At 35.2% G+C, this 18,000-nt stretch overlaps 1 protein-coding gene across 2 annotated transcripts in view; it reads right to left on the bottom strand.

The window, feature by feature from the left end:
* MVK (mevalonate kinase) overlaps positions 1-18,000 on the bottom strand; it is a 492,094-nt gene that overhangs the window by 380,782 nt on the left and 93,312 nt on the right. For both annotated transcript variants that reach the window (XM_044068507.1, XM_044068506.1), the window contains exon 3: positions 10,290-10,440. In XM_044068507.1, coding sequence (XP_043924442.1) covers positions 10,290-10,440 — 151 coding nt within the window. The remainder of the gene's footprint in view (positions 1-10,289; positions 10,441-18,000) is intronic.

Genomic DNA, 18,000 nt, shown 5'->3' on the forward strand with positions numbered 1-18,000 from the left:
GAAACAGTAATGATTTATTCAGAATGTTCAAAGAGTCCAATAATTCTTCACAAACAAAGGTAGGTCAAGATGGGTTACTATTTACATTATATATAAGCCAAACAAAGCAACATATAATACAAATATAGAAGTTTCTCTTCCCCTACTTGTACTCAGTGAATACTTATCTTGTTCATTTCATTGATTTTTACTTATAATAATTTAAGTAATTAATTAATAAATTCAACACAGTACCATTCATCAGAGTTCAGACTCAAATGTAACAAATTAAAATCATATATATAATAGCAGTAACACTAGAGTGTTTTGAAAAAAATGCTGTCAGAGAGACTAATGGCTTCTTCAGTTAAAGTATGACTTAGAAATGTCATTTATATCCTGGTTAAATAATAGTAGCAAGCTCTTAGCACAAATGTCATTACGATTCTGTCTAAATGCAGTTAATATAAATTATGGCAGGTATCACAGCTACGAGTGCTGTTTGATCAATCTTGATACGGCGTGCGCGGATGTAGCTGTGTCTAGTAGCTAGTACAAATGTCATTATTATTCTGTCTAAACACGGTTAATATAAATTATGGCAGGTATCATAGCTTTGAGTGCTGTTTGATTAAGCCTGACATGGTGTATATGGATGCAGCTGTGTCTGGCAGCTGTTATATATTGCTATTTTCTTCTCTGGGAAGCTGTGGGTTGCGGTTTGTGATTGAGGTTTACTGATGCTTGTGTATTAGGAAGAGACCATTGGTGTTTTAGCCTGGATCCAGAGGAAGGGGGTGGACAGAACTATGATTTGGGATATTCTGGCAGAGAATGGTTTGTATGTATGTCTGCTGAGTGAGAGGTGGGAGGACTAGATGAGTGTGTTGTCTCTTGTTGTGGCGGCTTGTTGGGAGGGTTTTTTTTTTTTTTTATCTGTTTGCTCTCTGTTCTTTTCCTGGCTGCTGCCTCACTGAAAGGGAGGGAATTTAGGCTTGAGGTTGCAGTGAGTTGAAGCTTTGCTTCAGGTGCATCACGAGCCTCTGGTATGCAGTACACAGAAACACTAACAGAAACAGATGCTCCCAGGTTGCTATGGTAACAGAGACAGAGTGATGATAATGCTTAACAAGGGCTGTTTTAAACTACATGTACACATATTGATGGTCTCCCAACACTTCATTTAGCTCAATAAGTTGATTTTTGATTAAAAAAAATTAATAATAAGCGCAATTTTATATTTAAAATGTATTTTGGTCCGAACACATTAAGGACTTACATAAGAGTGGAAGTCTGAGTTATTGTGAAAGACTAAGAGCACTTGGTCTTGTGCAGTACCCTTTGCAGTGGTCTGGGAGGTGAGCCTGCATGGACGTGTTGGGCATATGGGGACAGCTGATTCTAGGGGTGTTTGGGGTTGCCAGGAAGTGCTAGAGTCTCATCAGATTTCCTTCATGGAAATATCTGTGGGAATGGAAGGTGTGTTGAGTGGTTCACTGGCAGAGTGGCCACTGCATGGAACAGGTTGGTAAAATGAAGCAGGACAAATATTGGTTCGGCTATTTTAAGAACAGCCTGGAAACACACCACATAAACTAGTGAATGGTATGCTGGAAAACTGGATGGGTACTGTTGCCCGTGCTTGAAGTGCTGATATGCGTGTATGTAAGGATGGAAATATACTTATAACAAATAAGAAACTAGAAGGGTCTCATAATTTAAAGTCTATGGACTGTATAAACATGCTTGAAAGGAGCTAATGATAAGAATAAACATTACAGCTTGTGGTCTCTCAAATAACTAAGCAACAGCCAAAAAAAAAAAAAAAAAAAAGAAACACAATAGTTATGTAATGTATGATTTTAGTAAATCTAGACATAAGATATACAATTGTCATAAGATGAAGCAGTCTGCTGAATTTAGATATTAAAGAAAGGATTTAATAACATTGGCTTGTGTATAACAACACTACTGTCTTAACTTGTCATCAATGACATACACTACATTGAACATCAAGGGGAAGCATGATGATTTTCTTATACAAGTAAATATACATAACAAGGCATGTAATTGCTTTAATTTGAACTGTAGTTTTTGTAACCCATCTTGACCATATATATAATACTTCAGCGGTTATCAAGGTAACTAATGTTTTATACATGACATCAAACTGACAAAGCTGTTCAAGAGAAACAATAGAAGCCTGAACTTGAAATGTCACAGAATGTAACAATCATATTCTGAACAAATAGTATTAAGTTGACAACAAGACACTCAGTTTAATAACATGGGCTGGAGTATAATAACACTACTGTTTTAACTTGTCACAAATGGCATACACTATACTGAACATCAAGGGGAAGCATGATGATTTTATCATATAAGTAATTGTGCATAACAAGTCATATAATTGCTTTACCTTGAATTGTGGTTTTGTAACACATCTTGACCATACATAATACTTAAGCTGTTACCAAGGTAACTAATGTTTTATATATAACATCAAACTGACAAAGTTGTTCTAGGGAAACAATAGAAGCCTGAACTAAGAATGTCACAGAATGTAACAATCACATTCTGAATAGTATTAAATTAGCAATAATCACTCAGTTTAACCTTTGCTGATTATACAAAACAGAATGTTGTCATTTAAATCTAAAAACTTTCAGTATATGCCATAAAATGGCAATTTATGAATATGGAAAGGGAACTTATAATCATTAATCAAAATAAGTGAATATGTTGTTTTTATCCTATAATTTCACTCATTTTATAATAAGAAATGACAGATATGAAAATCCTTATGTACAGGAAATGGGGGAAAAGGGATGCACTGATAATTAAAATGTACTAACATACATCAATGTTTACATAAAACAAACTTGATGCTTTAAGTAAGTTAGCAACAAACAAAGTGATTACTTAAATGCTGGCAAACAACGAAATATAACTTCTGATATATCCAGAAAAATACATTGCATTATAAACATTAGGGATAAATATTATTACCATATATATATATATATATATATATATATATATATATATATATATATATATATCTTAAGTAATAATTTTTGAAAGACTTCATCAATAAGGGTGAATATGTTAAATAACTGTGTGCTATAATCTTTTACTGAGGTTTTATATAGGATACATCCTACTTTACTATGACTAAATTGCTTGTCATCTATTCTTCATGTAAATATTAATTGCTTATACAATACGTAGACATTTATATTGTATTAGAATTCTGTCTAATATAATAGTACTATATCTGTTCAAAATAATATAAATATTGCTTATTCCTATTACAAATATTCTCCATATGATAATTCAATCTATGGAGCTCAGATATTCTGGACTGTCAAGGTATGAGTGATAATAGGATGGACTTAGGTTTATCCATCAGATTATGAATGATTTGTATTCCATGGCTAGTGTGGATCTTAGTTTTGTTAACATTTATTAATTTAAATTTATTTCACAAAAACATGTTTAGTATGCCTGACCAAAACATTACTTTGCTGGCAAACACTCAAAGTATAAAACTGATAATTTCCTTTAAAAGCTCAAACATATACTTTATAGTTATCAGAGGAAAATGTTTAATAGTCACAATAAAACAAAAAATACATAGTCTAAATAACCAAAGATGGATTTAAGTTTATTATCTTTAAATACCAATGGCTTAAACTATCGTAGCAAGAGATCAAATCTACTGAAATATTTAAAACTGAACAAAGCACAAATTCGCTTCCTTCAAAAAACTAATTTCAAAACAAATGACAATTACAAATGGAATCCTAAGGAATATATGATATTGGCACAATCCACTTATAAGACAAAGACAAAAGGGGTAACAATTTTATGGAAAACAAATGTGATTAACCCAGAAATCATTTATAAGTATGAAGATAAAGAAGGCCTTATGGCATTAGTAATAGTTAAATATAATAACAGAATATGGACCCTAGCCAATCTATACTGGATCCCAGGCATTGGATCAGGAACTGTTAAAAAACACTTGGATTTCATTTCCAATAATTATAAAGGCAACTTAATATTAGGTGGAGATCTTAACTGCATATTTGATATTTCTGAAACTACAAAAGAAAGACCACTGCATACATCTGCTGTATCAAAAGCTTTAAACAAGTGGGTAGAATCTTTTCATCTTGTAGATACTTTCAAATTTAAAGAAGATAAATTTTTGTTGTTTTCCCATCAAGATCACAGATTTGGTACCCAAACTAGAACAGATAAAACATTTGCTACTCATGACCTACACTCTAAAATCATTAATTTCTCAATCAGTCCCTCCCCCTTTTCAGACCACAATTCATTGATACTAAAACTTCAAAATGGGTACAAACCATTAATCTTTAACTCCAGAATTCCAGCATAAATAACTAAAATGAAAGAGTTCAAGCCCTGGTTATTATCTAAATTACAGTTCTTCTTAGATATTAACTACACCACAGAGATAAATAAAATAATGAAATGGGACTCATTAAAAGCTTACATATATGGTAAAACCCTAACTTGGTATAAAAAAAAATCAGAGAATGGGATTCTGAATTATTAGATCTACAATCCAAACTTTTGTCAGTAAGAACTGAAAAAAATCAAAATCATTTGGAGATGAAAAAGAAAGTAAAAGTATTAAACAATAAATACAATGAAATTATAGCACATAAAACTAGTTTAGCTTTAGAAAAACTAAAAATTAATACCTTGGGCACCTCTCCCAAATATCTACATAATTTATCCACAAGAATCAAAATACAATCAAAAGCTAATAACATTAAAAGTATCTTCCATGAAAAGAAAGGGAAAAATGTCTTGGATATAGGTGACATTCTTGATGCCTATAGAAATCACTATATGGAACATTTCCAAAAAGAAAATATACATATCGATCAATTAAATCTAGATGAAAAATGTTCTAATATAAAAAAAAACAGAAAAAATAAAACTAGATCTGCAAGCAACCATAACTTACAAAGAAATTACAGATACAATAACAGAGGGTAAAAATAATAAAGCTCCAGGTATAGATGTCATAATTATGGAAATATATAAACTTTTTCCTTCAAAGATACTATCCCTCGTCCATAAAACTCTATTAGAAATTCAGTAACAAGCTTTAATACCACCCTCTTGGAGATATTCCTTAATCACACCAATCCTAAAGGAAAACAAATCCTCAATCCTCTGTACCGCATATAGACCTATATCATTATTAAATAATGACTATAAGCTATTTATGACAATATTAACTAACAGAATGAAAATATCACTATCCAAAAAAACAAATAAGGATCAAACTGGATTTACATATCATAGACACACACATGACAATATTAAAAGGATAATTTCTCTTACAGATTATGTTAATAAAGAAAATAAAGAAACACTCATAATTGGCTTAGATATAGAGAAAGCCTTTGATTCCCTAAATTGGTACTATTTATTCAAAATCCTGGTGTTATTTGAATTTCCTCATTCCTTTGCTCATCTACTAAAGAATATATATATACAAATAATTTAGTGTATGTTAAGCTAGGTCATTTCACCTCTGAATCTATACATATAACAAATGGTACTAAACAAGGATGTCCCCATGTCATCGATTCTATTTGCTTTGGCTATTGAAATATTAGCAGATTCAATATGTAACAATACAAAAATCAAAGTAGTAGATGTTTATTTACAATACAATTCTAAAGTAATGCTCTTTGCTGATGACATATTATTCACATTATCCAATACAAAAGAGACATTAGAAGAATTAGATATTTTAATTGACACATTTTACAGGACCTCAGGATTCCATTTCAATAAATCAAAATCAAAATTTTTATTTTTAAATAAAAAAAAAGAATTGTAGATGAAGGGGAATCACATTATAGGCAAACAGGAATCTACCTTAAAATATCTAGGAAATGAGTTATGCAAGGATAATAATGAATTAGTCAAAAAAAACTACAATAATATCATCAATACAATTAGAATCTCTGTGGAAAAGTGGAACAAAATAATATTAACATTTGAAGATAAAACTACAGTTAATAAAATTGTTTTACTACCCAAAATTCTATATATAGCTTTGGCAATACAACTGTTACCAGAAAGGAATATACTGAAAGAAATAAACTCATGCCTAATAAAATTTTTATGGGTTCCCAAAAGAAACAAAATAGCTTTAATGCATCATATCAGACCATGGAAACGGGGGATTAAACATTCCTGATATAGAAACACATATAAAAGTATCAATATCTAAAACAATTTCAGACTGGATAAGTTCAAATTATTCTGCAAATTGGAAAGAATTGCTAATTGTAATATCAATAAATGAATTTGATTTACAAAAAAAAAAAAATTCAAACAGATAAAAAGAATTTGCCACAGCAAATATTATGTATTAGCATGCAATATAATATAACTAAGCCCACTAAAACTTGTATGATTAATTATTACATTAACTTATTTAGGAAAATTATTAATGCAAATATAAGATTTAAAAATCTGGTTTGATTTTTTAACATTATTCATAGTTATAAAGAGCTATCTACATAAAATATACAGAGAAATAATTAATTTCTGGGAACAGAAAGGATTTGTTTGTTGGTTTCAATGTATCAAAGAACTAAAAGTTCTGGATATGCAAACAATAGAAACAACATAACAAAATTCCACAACAAGATTGGCTAACTATGCAAAGCATTCTGACGTATTCGCAAGATTTATGCAGAATAATTAACAATTATTCCTTTAAAGAAATACCTAAACTTACGAAATACCTATATGAAATCATATATAATGATGGCATGGGAAATAGTATTTCGAAATTTTACAAGATATTGCTAAATTACAAAGCAACACCCAAATCCTCATACTGGAATTATATAACAAAAGGACACTCATTACAGCTAACTGAAGAAATTAAATCAAACATTTTATTGTCAATAAAACATACATCCTTTACACAATACTGGAAAGTTTTTAATTGGAAATGCTTGCCCAGAGCATTCTTAACTCCAGATAGAATTACTAAAATTAATTCTTCCACAAAGGGAATATGCTGGAGGTGTGCGCAAATACACAATGCAGATTGGAATCACATTTTTTTTCGACTGTGTTAAAATTAAGCCATTTTGGAATGGTATTAAAACTTTTTATAAGCTTTATTTAATGAATCATTTAACTTATCTAAAGCTCTAGTATTATTAAATGTGTACAAAGGTTCTCATTTGAATGAGTCAAATATGTATCTAGTTTGGACAATACTTGCAATCTCAAGGAAGTGCACAACAAGAAGATGGAGTACAAACACAATACCGACATTGGAAGGCTTCTATAGCCTACTGAAGACCATAGCATTGTTGGAAATTAAAAATTAAAGAATTAAGGATTCATCCTAAGCCATTTATTAACAATCCATGGAAGTCTGATCATTGATTGACACTTTACAATAACTGAACAGATACACTCTGACAACTGGATTGTTATACCTATAAAGTAATTGTATATATATCAAGCCCTGTTACAGTGTCAGGCTGATGTAAATAGTATACATAGCTACTTAAGATGTTATATACAAATACTATGGAATTTATTCAACTGTATTTGAAAAATAAAAAAAAATTGAGAAAAAAAAAGAATCACAGTACCATAGTTGTTCTGTGCAGTCACAATCATAAAATTGTCTTCACTTACAGCATTAGAACAAATACTTGAGTATTGTCTATAGAAACATTTGAAGACACATTGAAGCCAACATCAGAAAACATTGTAAAGTTCACATCAGGTGACCTGTTCAATATATGCCTCTCCCCCTCCCCTTCCCCCTCGATTCCCAGTGCCCCTGTAGGTCATTTGTCTGTCCAGATGCTCCCATGAGCTCTGTTCCCCCCAATTCATAAGATGCTCTGAACGTCTCAATTCTGGTTGGTAGTCTAAAAAATATCCGTCACTTTCTTCGGTATATACTTCGTTACCATCATTCACAGCTGGATCAAAATCAACCTGACCATCCACACCATTACCAGTTGAATCAACACCTAAACCTCCTTATCGCTTAATGGGGGGTGGTAAACTTTCCTGTCAGCATAGTCCCTTGAATCCCTATCTATCTTCCACTGCTGTTTTTACAATATTTTCCTTGACAAACCTATCTAAATCCTGGAAAATACATTTATAGTTCACAGAAACAGTAGGAAACAATAAATCATTCGTAATACTACTGTTAAGTTCATTAATGTCTTTCTGTAGCTGAACCAACTTATGTCCGTTTTCTCTCTTAATAATGTTCATAATTTCCAACCCTATATCAAAAAGTTCCAGTAATTCGTTGTGCATAGTAGATCCAGCCTCGGTTCCACCTGGATACTTCCATATGCGTAAGCCTTTTGGTACATGATTCAAAAGATACTGATTTAGAAGAATTCATTGTCCAATTGTAAAGATTTGTAGCATTTACAAACCTTTCAAAAAGGCTTAGTTTGTTACTTATATTTCCCGTTTCACTTCTTTCAGCACAATTAATTGAAGTAAAGTTCACAGAAGGGGTACAGAGTATACCATCGATGTCCATAATCGCAGGGGTGTCCTTCATACCATTCCTGGACGTAGAAGCTTCCTTGGAAACCACTGGAGTATGTAAAGTGAGCAACTCAACCTGGGAAGCTGGAATATCAAAGGATTTGGCATTTCTGTCCTCCTTTCATTTTAGGCTGGCTGATAAATGTTTAATTACCACAGTAAGCTCATTCATGAGAGTCTCAATGGTACGGTCCGCTCCTACTTCTGACATGCCTGGGTTTTTCAACTAGTAACCAAAAGAAGCCACTCAACAACCAGCAAACTTCAAGAAAACCACTAGGCCAATCCAAAATAAAAAACTTTTAGTGGTAAAAAAACAAAAAAAAGCACAATGGCTTAAGAGCATATAGTACAAGACTAAGCACTTTCACCTAATATAGGCATCATCAGAGTCATAGTACAAAAAACAATCTGCTCAATATATAGCCAGCCATCCACATAATTTCCTGTAGCTAATAGTAATTAAACAAGTAAACAATAATACAATAAAACACTTGAATATACACTTAAATATGCAATAAAGTATGTGCTCTAAAAGCACCCATCCCCAATAAAATATGTATGCATGTACAAATTGTCAATGACACAGGTACAAAAAACAAAATAACATAATTCTGCAATAAAAACACAGTACATAAAGTAAAACAATAATCTTCCAAGCCCTTGAAGTTAAAACTTAACACTCTTTTCTTTTTTGTTTTAAAATACAAGCAATAGAAATATACTCATTAATGCCCCCGTGTTCCTGTTATACTAAGACTGATGACTAAGACTGATGATGCCTATATTAGGTGAAAGCGCTTATCTTGTACTATATGCTCTTAAGCCATTGTGCTTTTTTTGTTTTTTTTACCATTAAAAGTTTGTTTTTACTTTGGACTGGCCTAGTGGTTGTTTTCTTGAAGTTTGCTGGTTGTTGAACTGCTTATTTTGGTTACTACTTGCCACCATGTCACTAGCTACTTACCATTAAGTTATATATGATAACCTTGTTACTATCATTATGATTACATCCCCCAATGCATTTCCATATTCCTCAACTTATTTAGCATTGCTCTGCATTGAATCTAAACTGCAATATTCCAGACCACTACTCTAAAAATGTACGGTACAGTGTTATCTAGAGCATTAGTTACATTACTCAGTAAGACTGAATACATCTGACACACACAAAGTTGACATAAAAGTACATTTCTGCAGTGAGGAAATAGTTGCTCTTGCAACCCATGTGCATAGTGCTGTGACTACCCTTCACAACCACACAGCTTGAAGTCATCATAAAACATGAAAAACCTTAATGGGGAACACCTTCTATTAACAGAGTCTGGTGATGGCAAACCATATGGTGATGTCAAGTGACAACCTATCCCCCCCGCTATGTTCTATGAAGATTTTTCACCCATTTCTATGTTTTCAAATGTTTTTATTTAAAATTTAGCCCATAAAGGTTTCTAACAGCTGACACTCTACTGAAATGTTAGCAATGATCCAAAGTAATCCTGAGTAACCTTAACTCACACTCCTCAATCTAGGTGCATCTGAAAGACGAAGAAGATGCACAGTCACTACCTGAACATAGAAAACCCTGAAAAAAGGGAGAGGAAAGTGATGGATCTAAATGGAGGGATGCTACTATCTAGCACTGGAAATGAAAATACAGCTAAAATGCATATTTTTTTTATTTATTTACCTTTACCTACTTTGATAATATGCTGATGTTAGTGATTCGAGCTCATGCAGGTTCCAGCTCACATGGGTGTCAGTATTTGGTAAACTTAGGGTAACTTTTCCATTGTCACAGGGCTGTAGTCGAAGGAATGTTCTTAAATTTACACCAATTGCTATTGCAATCTGTACAGCAAAAAGAAAAGAAAACTAAATGTTAGTCACTTGTAAACAATCACATGGCAATACAGCTGGACATGGCAACATATGAAAACAAGGGCAGTCTATGCATAGCTTTAATCTGAATGAAACATATTTTAAGACTATATATTTTAGAAAATAAATCTGTTTAACAATGCTTTTTCCTTTGATAATAAAACTGAAATTGTACAAAACGCATAATCACATCTAACGCTGCTGCTAACAGTACTGCAGATTTCAAAAAATTAAGCACTTCCAAGCAGAGCAACTGAACAGTGCCACAACTATTTGCCTACCTACTGTAACTGCAAAGCCCATAACATTGACCAGAATTTTAAAAATGAGGACTTTTATTTGCCCCTAAGGGAAAGTGTAAACACAAAGATGGTATACATTGCAGTAAGGGTACAGGAGTACTCAACACCCCCCCAGTCCTTTCACACAAATACTTCAAACACAACAGTTTAACACATTATATGAATTACATGACTTTACAGTCCTCTCAATTCAAAAGGTTCTATAATAATTACTTTCTTTCCACTGTACCCCATTGCTCTATAATTGGAATATCAAAATGGATTAGTTTGTTCTTATGACATCACTGCTTATGTTTTTGTTAGCATCTAGATAAAACTGCGGCATGGTGGCTGTTTTTTTTTTTTTTTTTTTGCAACACCAACAGCAGCGAGCACAATAGAACAAACACAAACCGCCATGCCAGGTATCCGAGATTTATTCCAGTAAAATCTCTAGCACTTTGGCTCACAGCCTTCAAGGAGTAAAACAGTACATAAAAACAGCACCATACTAAATCACACCATAATTAAATCATTTAAAAAACTCCACCTTATTAAATAAGAAACTTCAAGTTGCACTCTATATTCAATCCATGGGGAATTAAAAGGGTCATATTTCAGTATAAAAACTGACTCTGTATACAATAGTCTATCTTTTATATTCACATTACCATACTGACTAACATGTATTTGTTCTTACATTGTGCCTTGCAACCCCCCAACTTCACTACCACGATGTATTTTAAAGTGCATTGCAACAGGGCTCTCAACCAGACCCCTTTTAATATCTCATGTGTTCTTGAAATGTTGGTTTGAATGCTCTTTTACTTTCTCCTATATAAAATGTGTTGCAGGGACATTTTAATGGATAAATTATCCTTTCTGTATCACAGCTATATTTGTATTTCATCACAAATTTCTCTCCACTGGTTTTACCAAAGCTGTTCACTACAAATTTACAACTAGAACACCTTCCACAGGGTATTGTCCCTACTAGCATGATAGTGTCAGATGCATTATCTGGGAAGGGGGGGGGTGCATACCTACCATGCACCACCATATGTTTTATACTTCTTCCTCTTTTATACAAAATACATGGGAGTTTTACATAATACATCAGCTAAATCCTTTAAATTCACCAACAAAATTAGTAAAATCCTAATAAATGCATTATTTGTCTACTCAACAAGTTCTATATAGTAACAAAATATATAATTTTCTTTGATTATTCTCCCTTCCTATTTGATTCTTATGTGAATGCATATCCAAGTCACTTATCACCTTTTCTGTTCTAAATTTTTCTATACAGCTCTTTAGTGTCATATGATCATACCCCCTCTTGGCAAACATATCCACAGTAATAAGCAATTCTTTAAAAAAAAAAAAAAAAAAAAAAAAACCTCCATATTGCATAATCTACATAACCTTAGGAGCTCACTACATGGCAAAGCTTTTATAGTATGAGGTGAATGCACTCACATTTTCACTACTTAGTTCTATAAGGGAATCATAACTACTATCAATATTAACATTCTTATTAGCAGACAATTCAAAATAATACAAGTGCAACTTCCTAATTAACTTACAAATCTCGCATTTCAGCAAATACAACCTTGGTAAAAATACCTAGACCTGATACTAACCAACATGAGTAGCCACATTAGTACCCCTACAGCGTCATCCTCCTTAGTAAGATCCAACCATAAAGCAATCACTTTCAAAGTCACCATCTCCTCCTGACCCCCACCCCTTGTCAGGGTCAAACAAAAATACTTTTCTAAAGCTGACTACATTCTCCTGACATAAGGTATAAGCAGCTTCACAGCCACCATCCCTTAGGTTGGAACTAACACTAATGTCCAAGCCTTCACCAAAAAACTATACAAGAACCTACATAGCTGCATGGACTCAGCAATACCAGACAGGACCAAATCATCTTCAAGAAAGAGTAAACCTGTCTGGTGGACAGCAACAATAAACAAACTCTATAATAAAAGGAAAAAATTGCTGTCCAGGAGCAAGAATTTATAAATATTATTGAATCGTTTGCACCTACTAACACCTGTACTGTTTTATTAATACCATTACTTGTGTACTTTGTAATAACATGCATCTATTATGCTTTTACTATTTTTTTTTATTATGTATAATTTAACTTGGAGCTTTTCTCTCCAAGATTCCATTGAAAATGGGCCCCTCCAGGTCCAATGGATCATCCTGGCAAACAAACTGAAAATAAATAAATAAATAAGAAGGAGCAGATGCCAAGTTAGAAGCAATCTCTCCTTTGTCTGAACAAGCAAATAAGATCACTGGTGAAATCCTCTAAGGCTAACTTATATTCCAAATTGGCCACATCCACTAAGGACAGTTACAAGCCTTCTTCATATACGTCTGCAACCTCAAAGGTAGCACCCACATCTGCTCTGAACTGATGGTCAAGAACAAAACATATACAAATGTCATATATATAGCCAACCTGCTGGTAGTCAGATTCAGTGAAAACTTTGCCCCCCTGTCCTCCCAGTCAGTAAACTAGGACATCCCCAGCACCTCCCCTCATCACCAGGGAACAGGTTTTTAATGTCCTCTCAAAGACAAAAATACAGCCTCCATAGGACCTGACAGCATCCCTGGATGCATCCTACATGAGCTCAGGCATGAGCACACAGCACCATTATGCACCCTATTCAAACAAAGCCTGAGCACCAGCTTTGTCCCAGCTGAATGGAGAACAGCCACTGTCATCCCTCTACATAAAGGTGGAGCATCCACTGACACAGGCAATTATAGGCCTATCAGCCTAAGTAGCCCAATCTGCAAGGCCATGGAACACATTATCATGGACCTTATACACAAGAACATTGACAACCTCCAAGCACTTGACCCCACACAGTCTGGTTTTGTCAAAGGGAGAACATGCCTGTTAAACTTGGTTGACGTCTTAGAAACAGTCACTAAAGCCATGGACGAGGGGAAGACGGTGCATATCACCTACCTTGACCTAGCCAAAGCCTTTGACACTATTGCCCACTCGGGCATAATAGATAGCTACGCATCAACCCATATGTTACCAGATAGGTAGCTAACTGGCTCACTGATAGAACCCACTCAGTTAAAACAGGGGAAGCCACCTCTAGTAGTAGACCCGTAATGAGCGGCATACCCCAAGGAATGGTCTTGGGGCCCCTACTGTTTGGGATATATTCTTCTGAGGTGCAAGCCAAAACCAGTGGTCTGTGGCTGACCAAGTCTGCAGATGACTGCAAGCAGGGTGCTGTCTTAAATTCCCCTAGTGATGTGAACATCCTCCAAGAGGGCCTTACCTAAACAAATGACGAGTGCTAGAAGCATGGCCTCAAACTAAATGCCAAGAAATGCATCACTATCCTCTTTGGGGAAAATGGCGTCTACACTAATTATCACATTAATAATATACTAAGCTTACAATCAGTCAAGAGGGACTTGGGCACCCAGGTTGATAGCAACCTGACTTTTGCCCACCTCATTGCCTCTGCTGCGCAGAAGGATTGCTACATGGCCCACCTCATAAGTAAGGGTATTTCATCCAGGAACAAGGAGGTCAGAACATCCCTGTACTCCTCCCTCATCAGATCCATTCTCCAGTACAATGCCCTCTTTGGCATGCACCTTGCCAAGCAGATGCAGCAGCTGGAGAGACCACAGAGGTTCCTGACTAGGAAGATCCAGGGTCTCAAACACCTGTCCTATACAGATAGGCTAAAAACCATGTCCCTCTACTCAGTCTCATACAGACTGCTCAGAGGTGATCTGTGTCTGGCATACAAGGCCATCTCAGATCCAGCCTTGATGGAGTTGCTGCACATCCATAAGTCAAAATCCACTCGGGCAACCCGCACACAAGGCCTTAACCCGGTCTGTGACATTAATAGAACTTGCTGGTGGCATAGATTTGTGTCCCAACAGCTACCCCATCTGTGGAATACACTCCCTCTCCAAGTCAAGCAGAGCACCTCACTAGCCCTCTTTAAGAGAAACCTAGATGACTGGATGGGAAGCAGAATACACCCCTGGGATCCCACCTGTGTCCCTGTTGGACAGGGGAAACAGTTGCTGACTTTCTGGGACATGTGTAAAATTCTTGGCTAGGCTTATAAAGGCCTCCAGGCCAATAGCCTAATATCATCCTATGAACCTATGGTAAAACAGTAGGTACAAACTTTCAACCACGGTCAAGAACAGCAATTTCTTCATTTGTAAATACACAGCCTGACTTTTTCATTGTTGTTGAAATGGTCCTTCCCTATGTACCTGGTCATAGGGACACAACAATCAAAAAGAGGGAAATGGTATTAATTTGCCTCATGTTGTGGCACAATTATGATAAAATATGTTCAAGTTTTGTTATTAATTTGTCAGGCTGTGTATTTACATATGAAGAAATTGCTGTGAGATTTTTAACTTAATTAGGAAGTTGCACTTGTATTATTTTGAACTGTCTGTTAATAAGAATGTTGATACTGACAGTACTTATAATTCCTTCAAGGAATTAGGTAGTGATGATGCAAGTTTTTATTCCTTTGATTCAGATTTAGAAGTGAAAGCATACTGTCCTTTGAACACGCAAGATGAAGCATATAAAAGTATGTTTTTGCCTCCCTTTCACCATGAAGGGATTCAACAATTCTCTGCTATGTTAAACTATCCAGATGAGTACAAGTTTTATGAGTTTAAAAATAATATGCATGAGGTCCAGTTTAATTTAACCAAGTTAGAATGGACAGCTCTGCAGGGTTTGAGCTAGCAGAGAGAACTGGTACTTAAGTCAGCAAATAAGGGTAATAAACTGGTAGTCATGCACCATACACAGTATTTACAAATGTAAATGGAAGCATTTGCTTTTCCTGATACAATAAGGTTAATCAGAAAGATATATGAGACGTCAGAGGCAAAAATCAAAGTGGGAGGGTTCCTCTCAGATTATGTCCCCTTTAGAGAAAATGGCACCCCCACTAATTATCACATTAATAACAATGTACAAAGCATGCAATCAGTCATGAGGGACTTGGGCACCCAGGTTGACAGCAACCTGACTTTTGACCATCACATTGCCTCTGCTGTACAGAAGGCTTTCTACATGGCCCACCTCATAAGTAAGGGTATTTCATCCAGGAACAAGGAGGTCATAACATCAATGTACTCGTCCCTTATCAGACCCATTATAGAGTACACTGCCTCCTTTGGCATGGATCTTGCCAAGCACATGCAGCAGCAGGAGAGACCACAGAGGTTCCTGACCAGGAAAAGCCATTGTCTCAAACACCTATCCTGTACAGATAAGCTAAAAGCCCAGTCCCTCTACTCAGTCTCATACAGACTGCTCCGAGCTGACCTGTGTCTGACATACAAGGCCATCTCAGACCCAGCCTTGATGGAGCTGCTGCATATCCGTAAGTCAAACTCCACTCGCACAACCCGCATGCAAGGCCTCAACCTGGTCTGTGACATTAACAAAACTTGTTGGTGGGATAGATTTGTGTACCAAAGACTCCCTCATCTGTGGAACAGACTCCCTCTCCATGTCAAGCAGAATACCTCTCTAGCCCTCTAAGATGAACCTGGACGACTGGATAGGAAACAGAAAATACACCCCCAGGATTCCACCTGTGTCTCTGCTGGACAAGGGAAACGGGTGCCGACTTTGTGGGAACATGGGCGAAATTCTTAGCTAGGCTTACAAGGGCCTCCAGGCCAATAGCCGAGTATCATCCTATGAACTTATGAATAGAGGAACCAGACAGGGCTGTTGAGCTACATTTAGAATCACTGGCAAAGAAAATAAGGGACTCAGAAATAGAAGGATATAATTGTATGGTGTTCAAGAAAAGTTGGTTTTATTTGCATATGATATTATATTGTACCTGATGGAATCAGAAAAGGACATCTCAATGTTGCGGAATATTTTGAGACAGTTCAGTTTTTTTTTTCTTTTTTTTAAGATATAAAATTAGTGAAGACAAAACAAAGGCTATAGCTGTAAACTATGTACCCACACATGAATTGGTCCAGTAATACACATATTTATGGGAATATGATAAAACAAAGTACTTGGAGGAGTATGGATTAAAAAGGATTTTGTTATGGCAGCTAAGGATATGTGGGAAGAGACTAAACAAAAGACAACACAAAAACTAAGAAATCTGAAGCTCTGTTTTATGGACATGGATAGCAACATACAAGCAGTTAAAACTAAAGGGACTAAAAACATTCTATGTATAAGTCAGGCATATTTTTAATTAACCAGAAGAGAATTTGTGGACGGTAATTAATAAAGAGTTAAAGGAATTTTCTGGGAGGCGAAGAGGGCAAGGGTCAAGCTGGATATGTTGATCCTTCCGACAGAAGGAGGTGATTAAGATTACCTGATTTGAAGGGATATTTTCGAGCTACACTGTTAAGGCTTATATGTACAACACCAGCAGAGAGCTATAATTCAAGTGGAAAGGGATAATGAAACAGAGAAGAAACTGAAGAATTATTAACAGAGTGGAATTCTGCATGCAGATCCGTAAGGGAATAACAACAGCCAATGCAGACCCCTAAGGGAATAACAACAGCCAAACAGAACATCATATTCATAAAGTAGCAGAAAGCATTCTAAGAACTAAGCCATTGTGAAAACGCAGAAAGGAAGTTTTGCTGATCGGGATGTCTATAATTAAGGGTATAAGAACAGGCAAGAGGGGGCTGGAATTTATTGCATAAAACTGGCAAAGGAAACAAAGTATTCTGAGCAAATAACTAGAGAGGTAAAGGTAACAGTCAGAGGCCAAGAAATGAGTACATCATATGAAATATTGCACAATAAGTATACGAGTCAATCAGAAGAGGTTAGAAAGGATTGGGAAGACAGACTGGATAAGCAATTCACAAGGAAACAATGGGAGGAGATATGCTTGGCTCCCAAATATGCTACAAAGTGTACAAGACTTAGGATTTTTGTTTGGAAGTGTTTGCATAGATATTTTTAATACCCAAAGCAGAATCCAAAAATTTTTTCCAAAGGTAGGCGGCAAATGTTGGAGATGTGATGGGAAAAAAAGAGGTAACCGGGAATATGGTTTGGGAGTGTAATTCGTTGGCAGACTTCAGAAATGCTCTAGAGAGTACTCTGTCAGAAATACTGAATGAGCAAGTAGATGTAACTAAGGAAATTTTTTTTTATTTATTTATTTTTTTTCTGGAGCTTGGATACAAGATCTGAGCT

The sequence above is a fragment of the Protopterus annectens genome, chromosome 4.part0 (genome assembly GCF_019279795.1).
Source record: "Protopterus annectens isolate FY-2018-M chromosome 4.part0, PAN1.0, whole genome shotgun sequence".
In the NCBI taxonomy this organism is placed as follows: Eukaryota; Metazoa; Chordata; order Ceratodontiformes; family Protopteridae; genus Protopterus; species Protopterus annectens.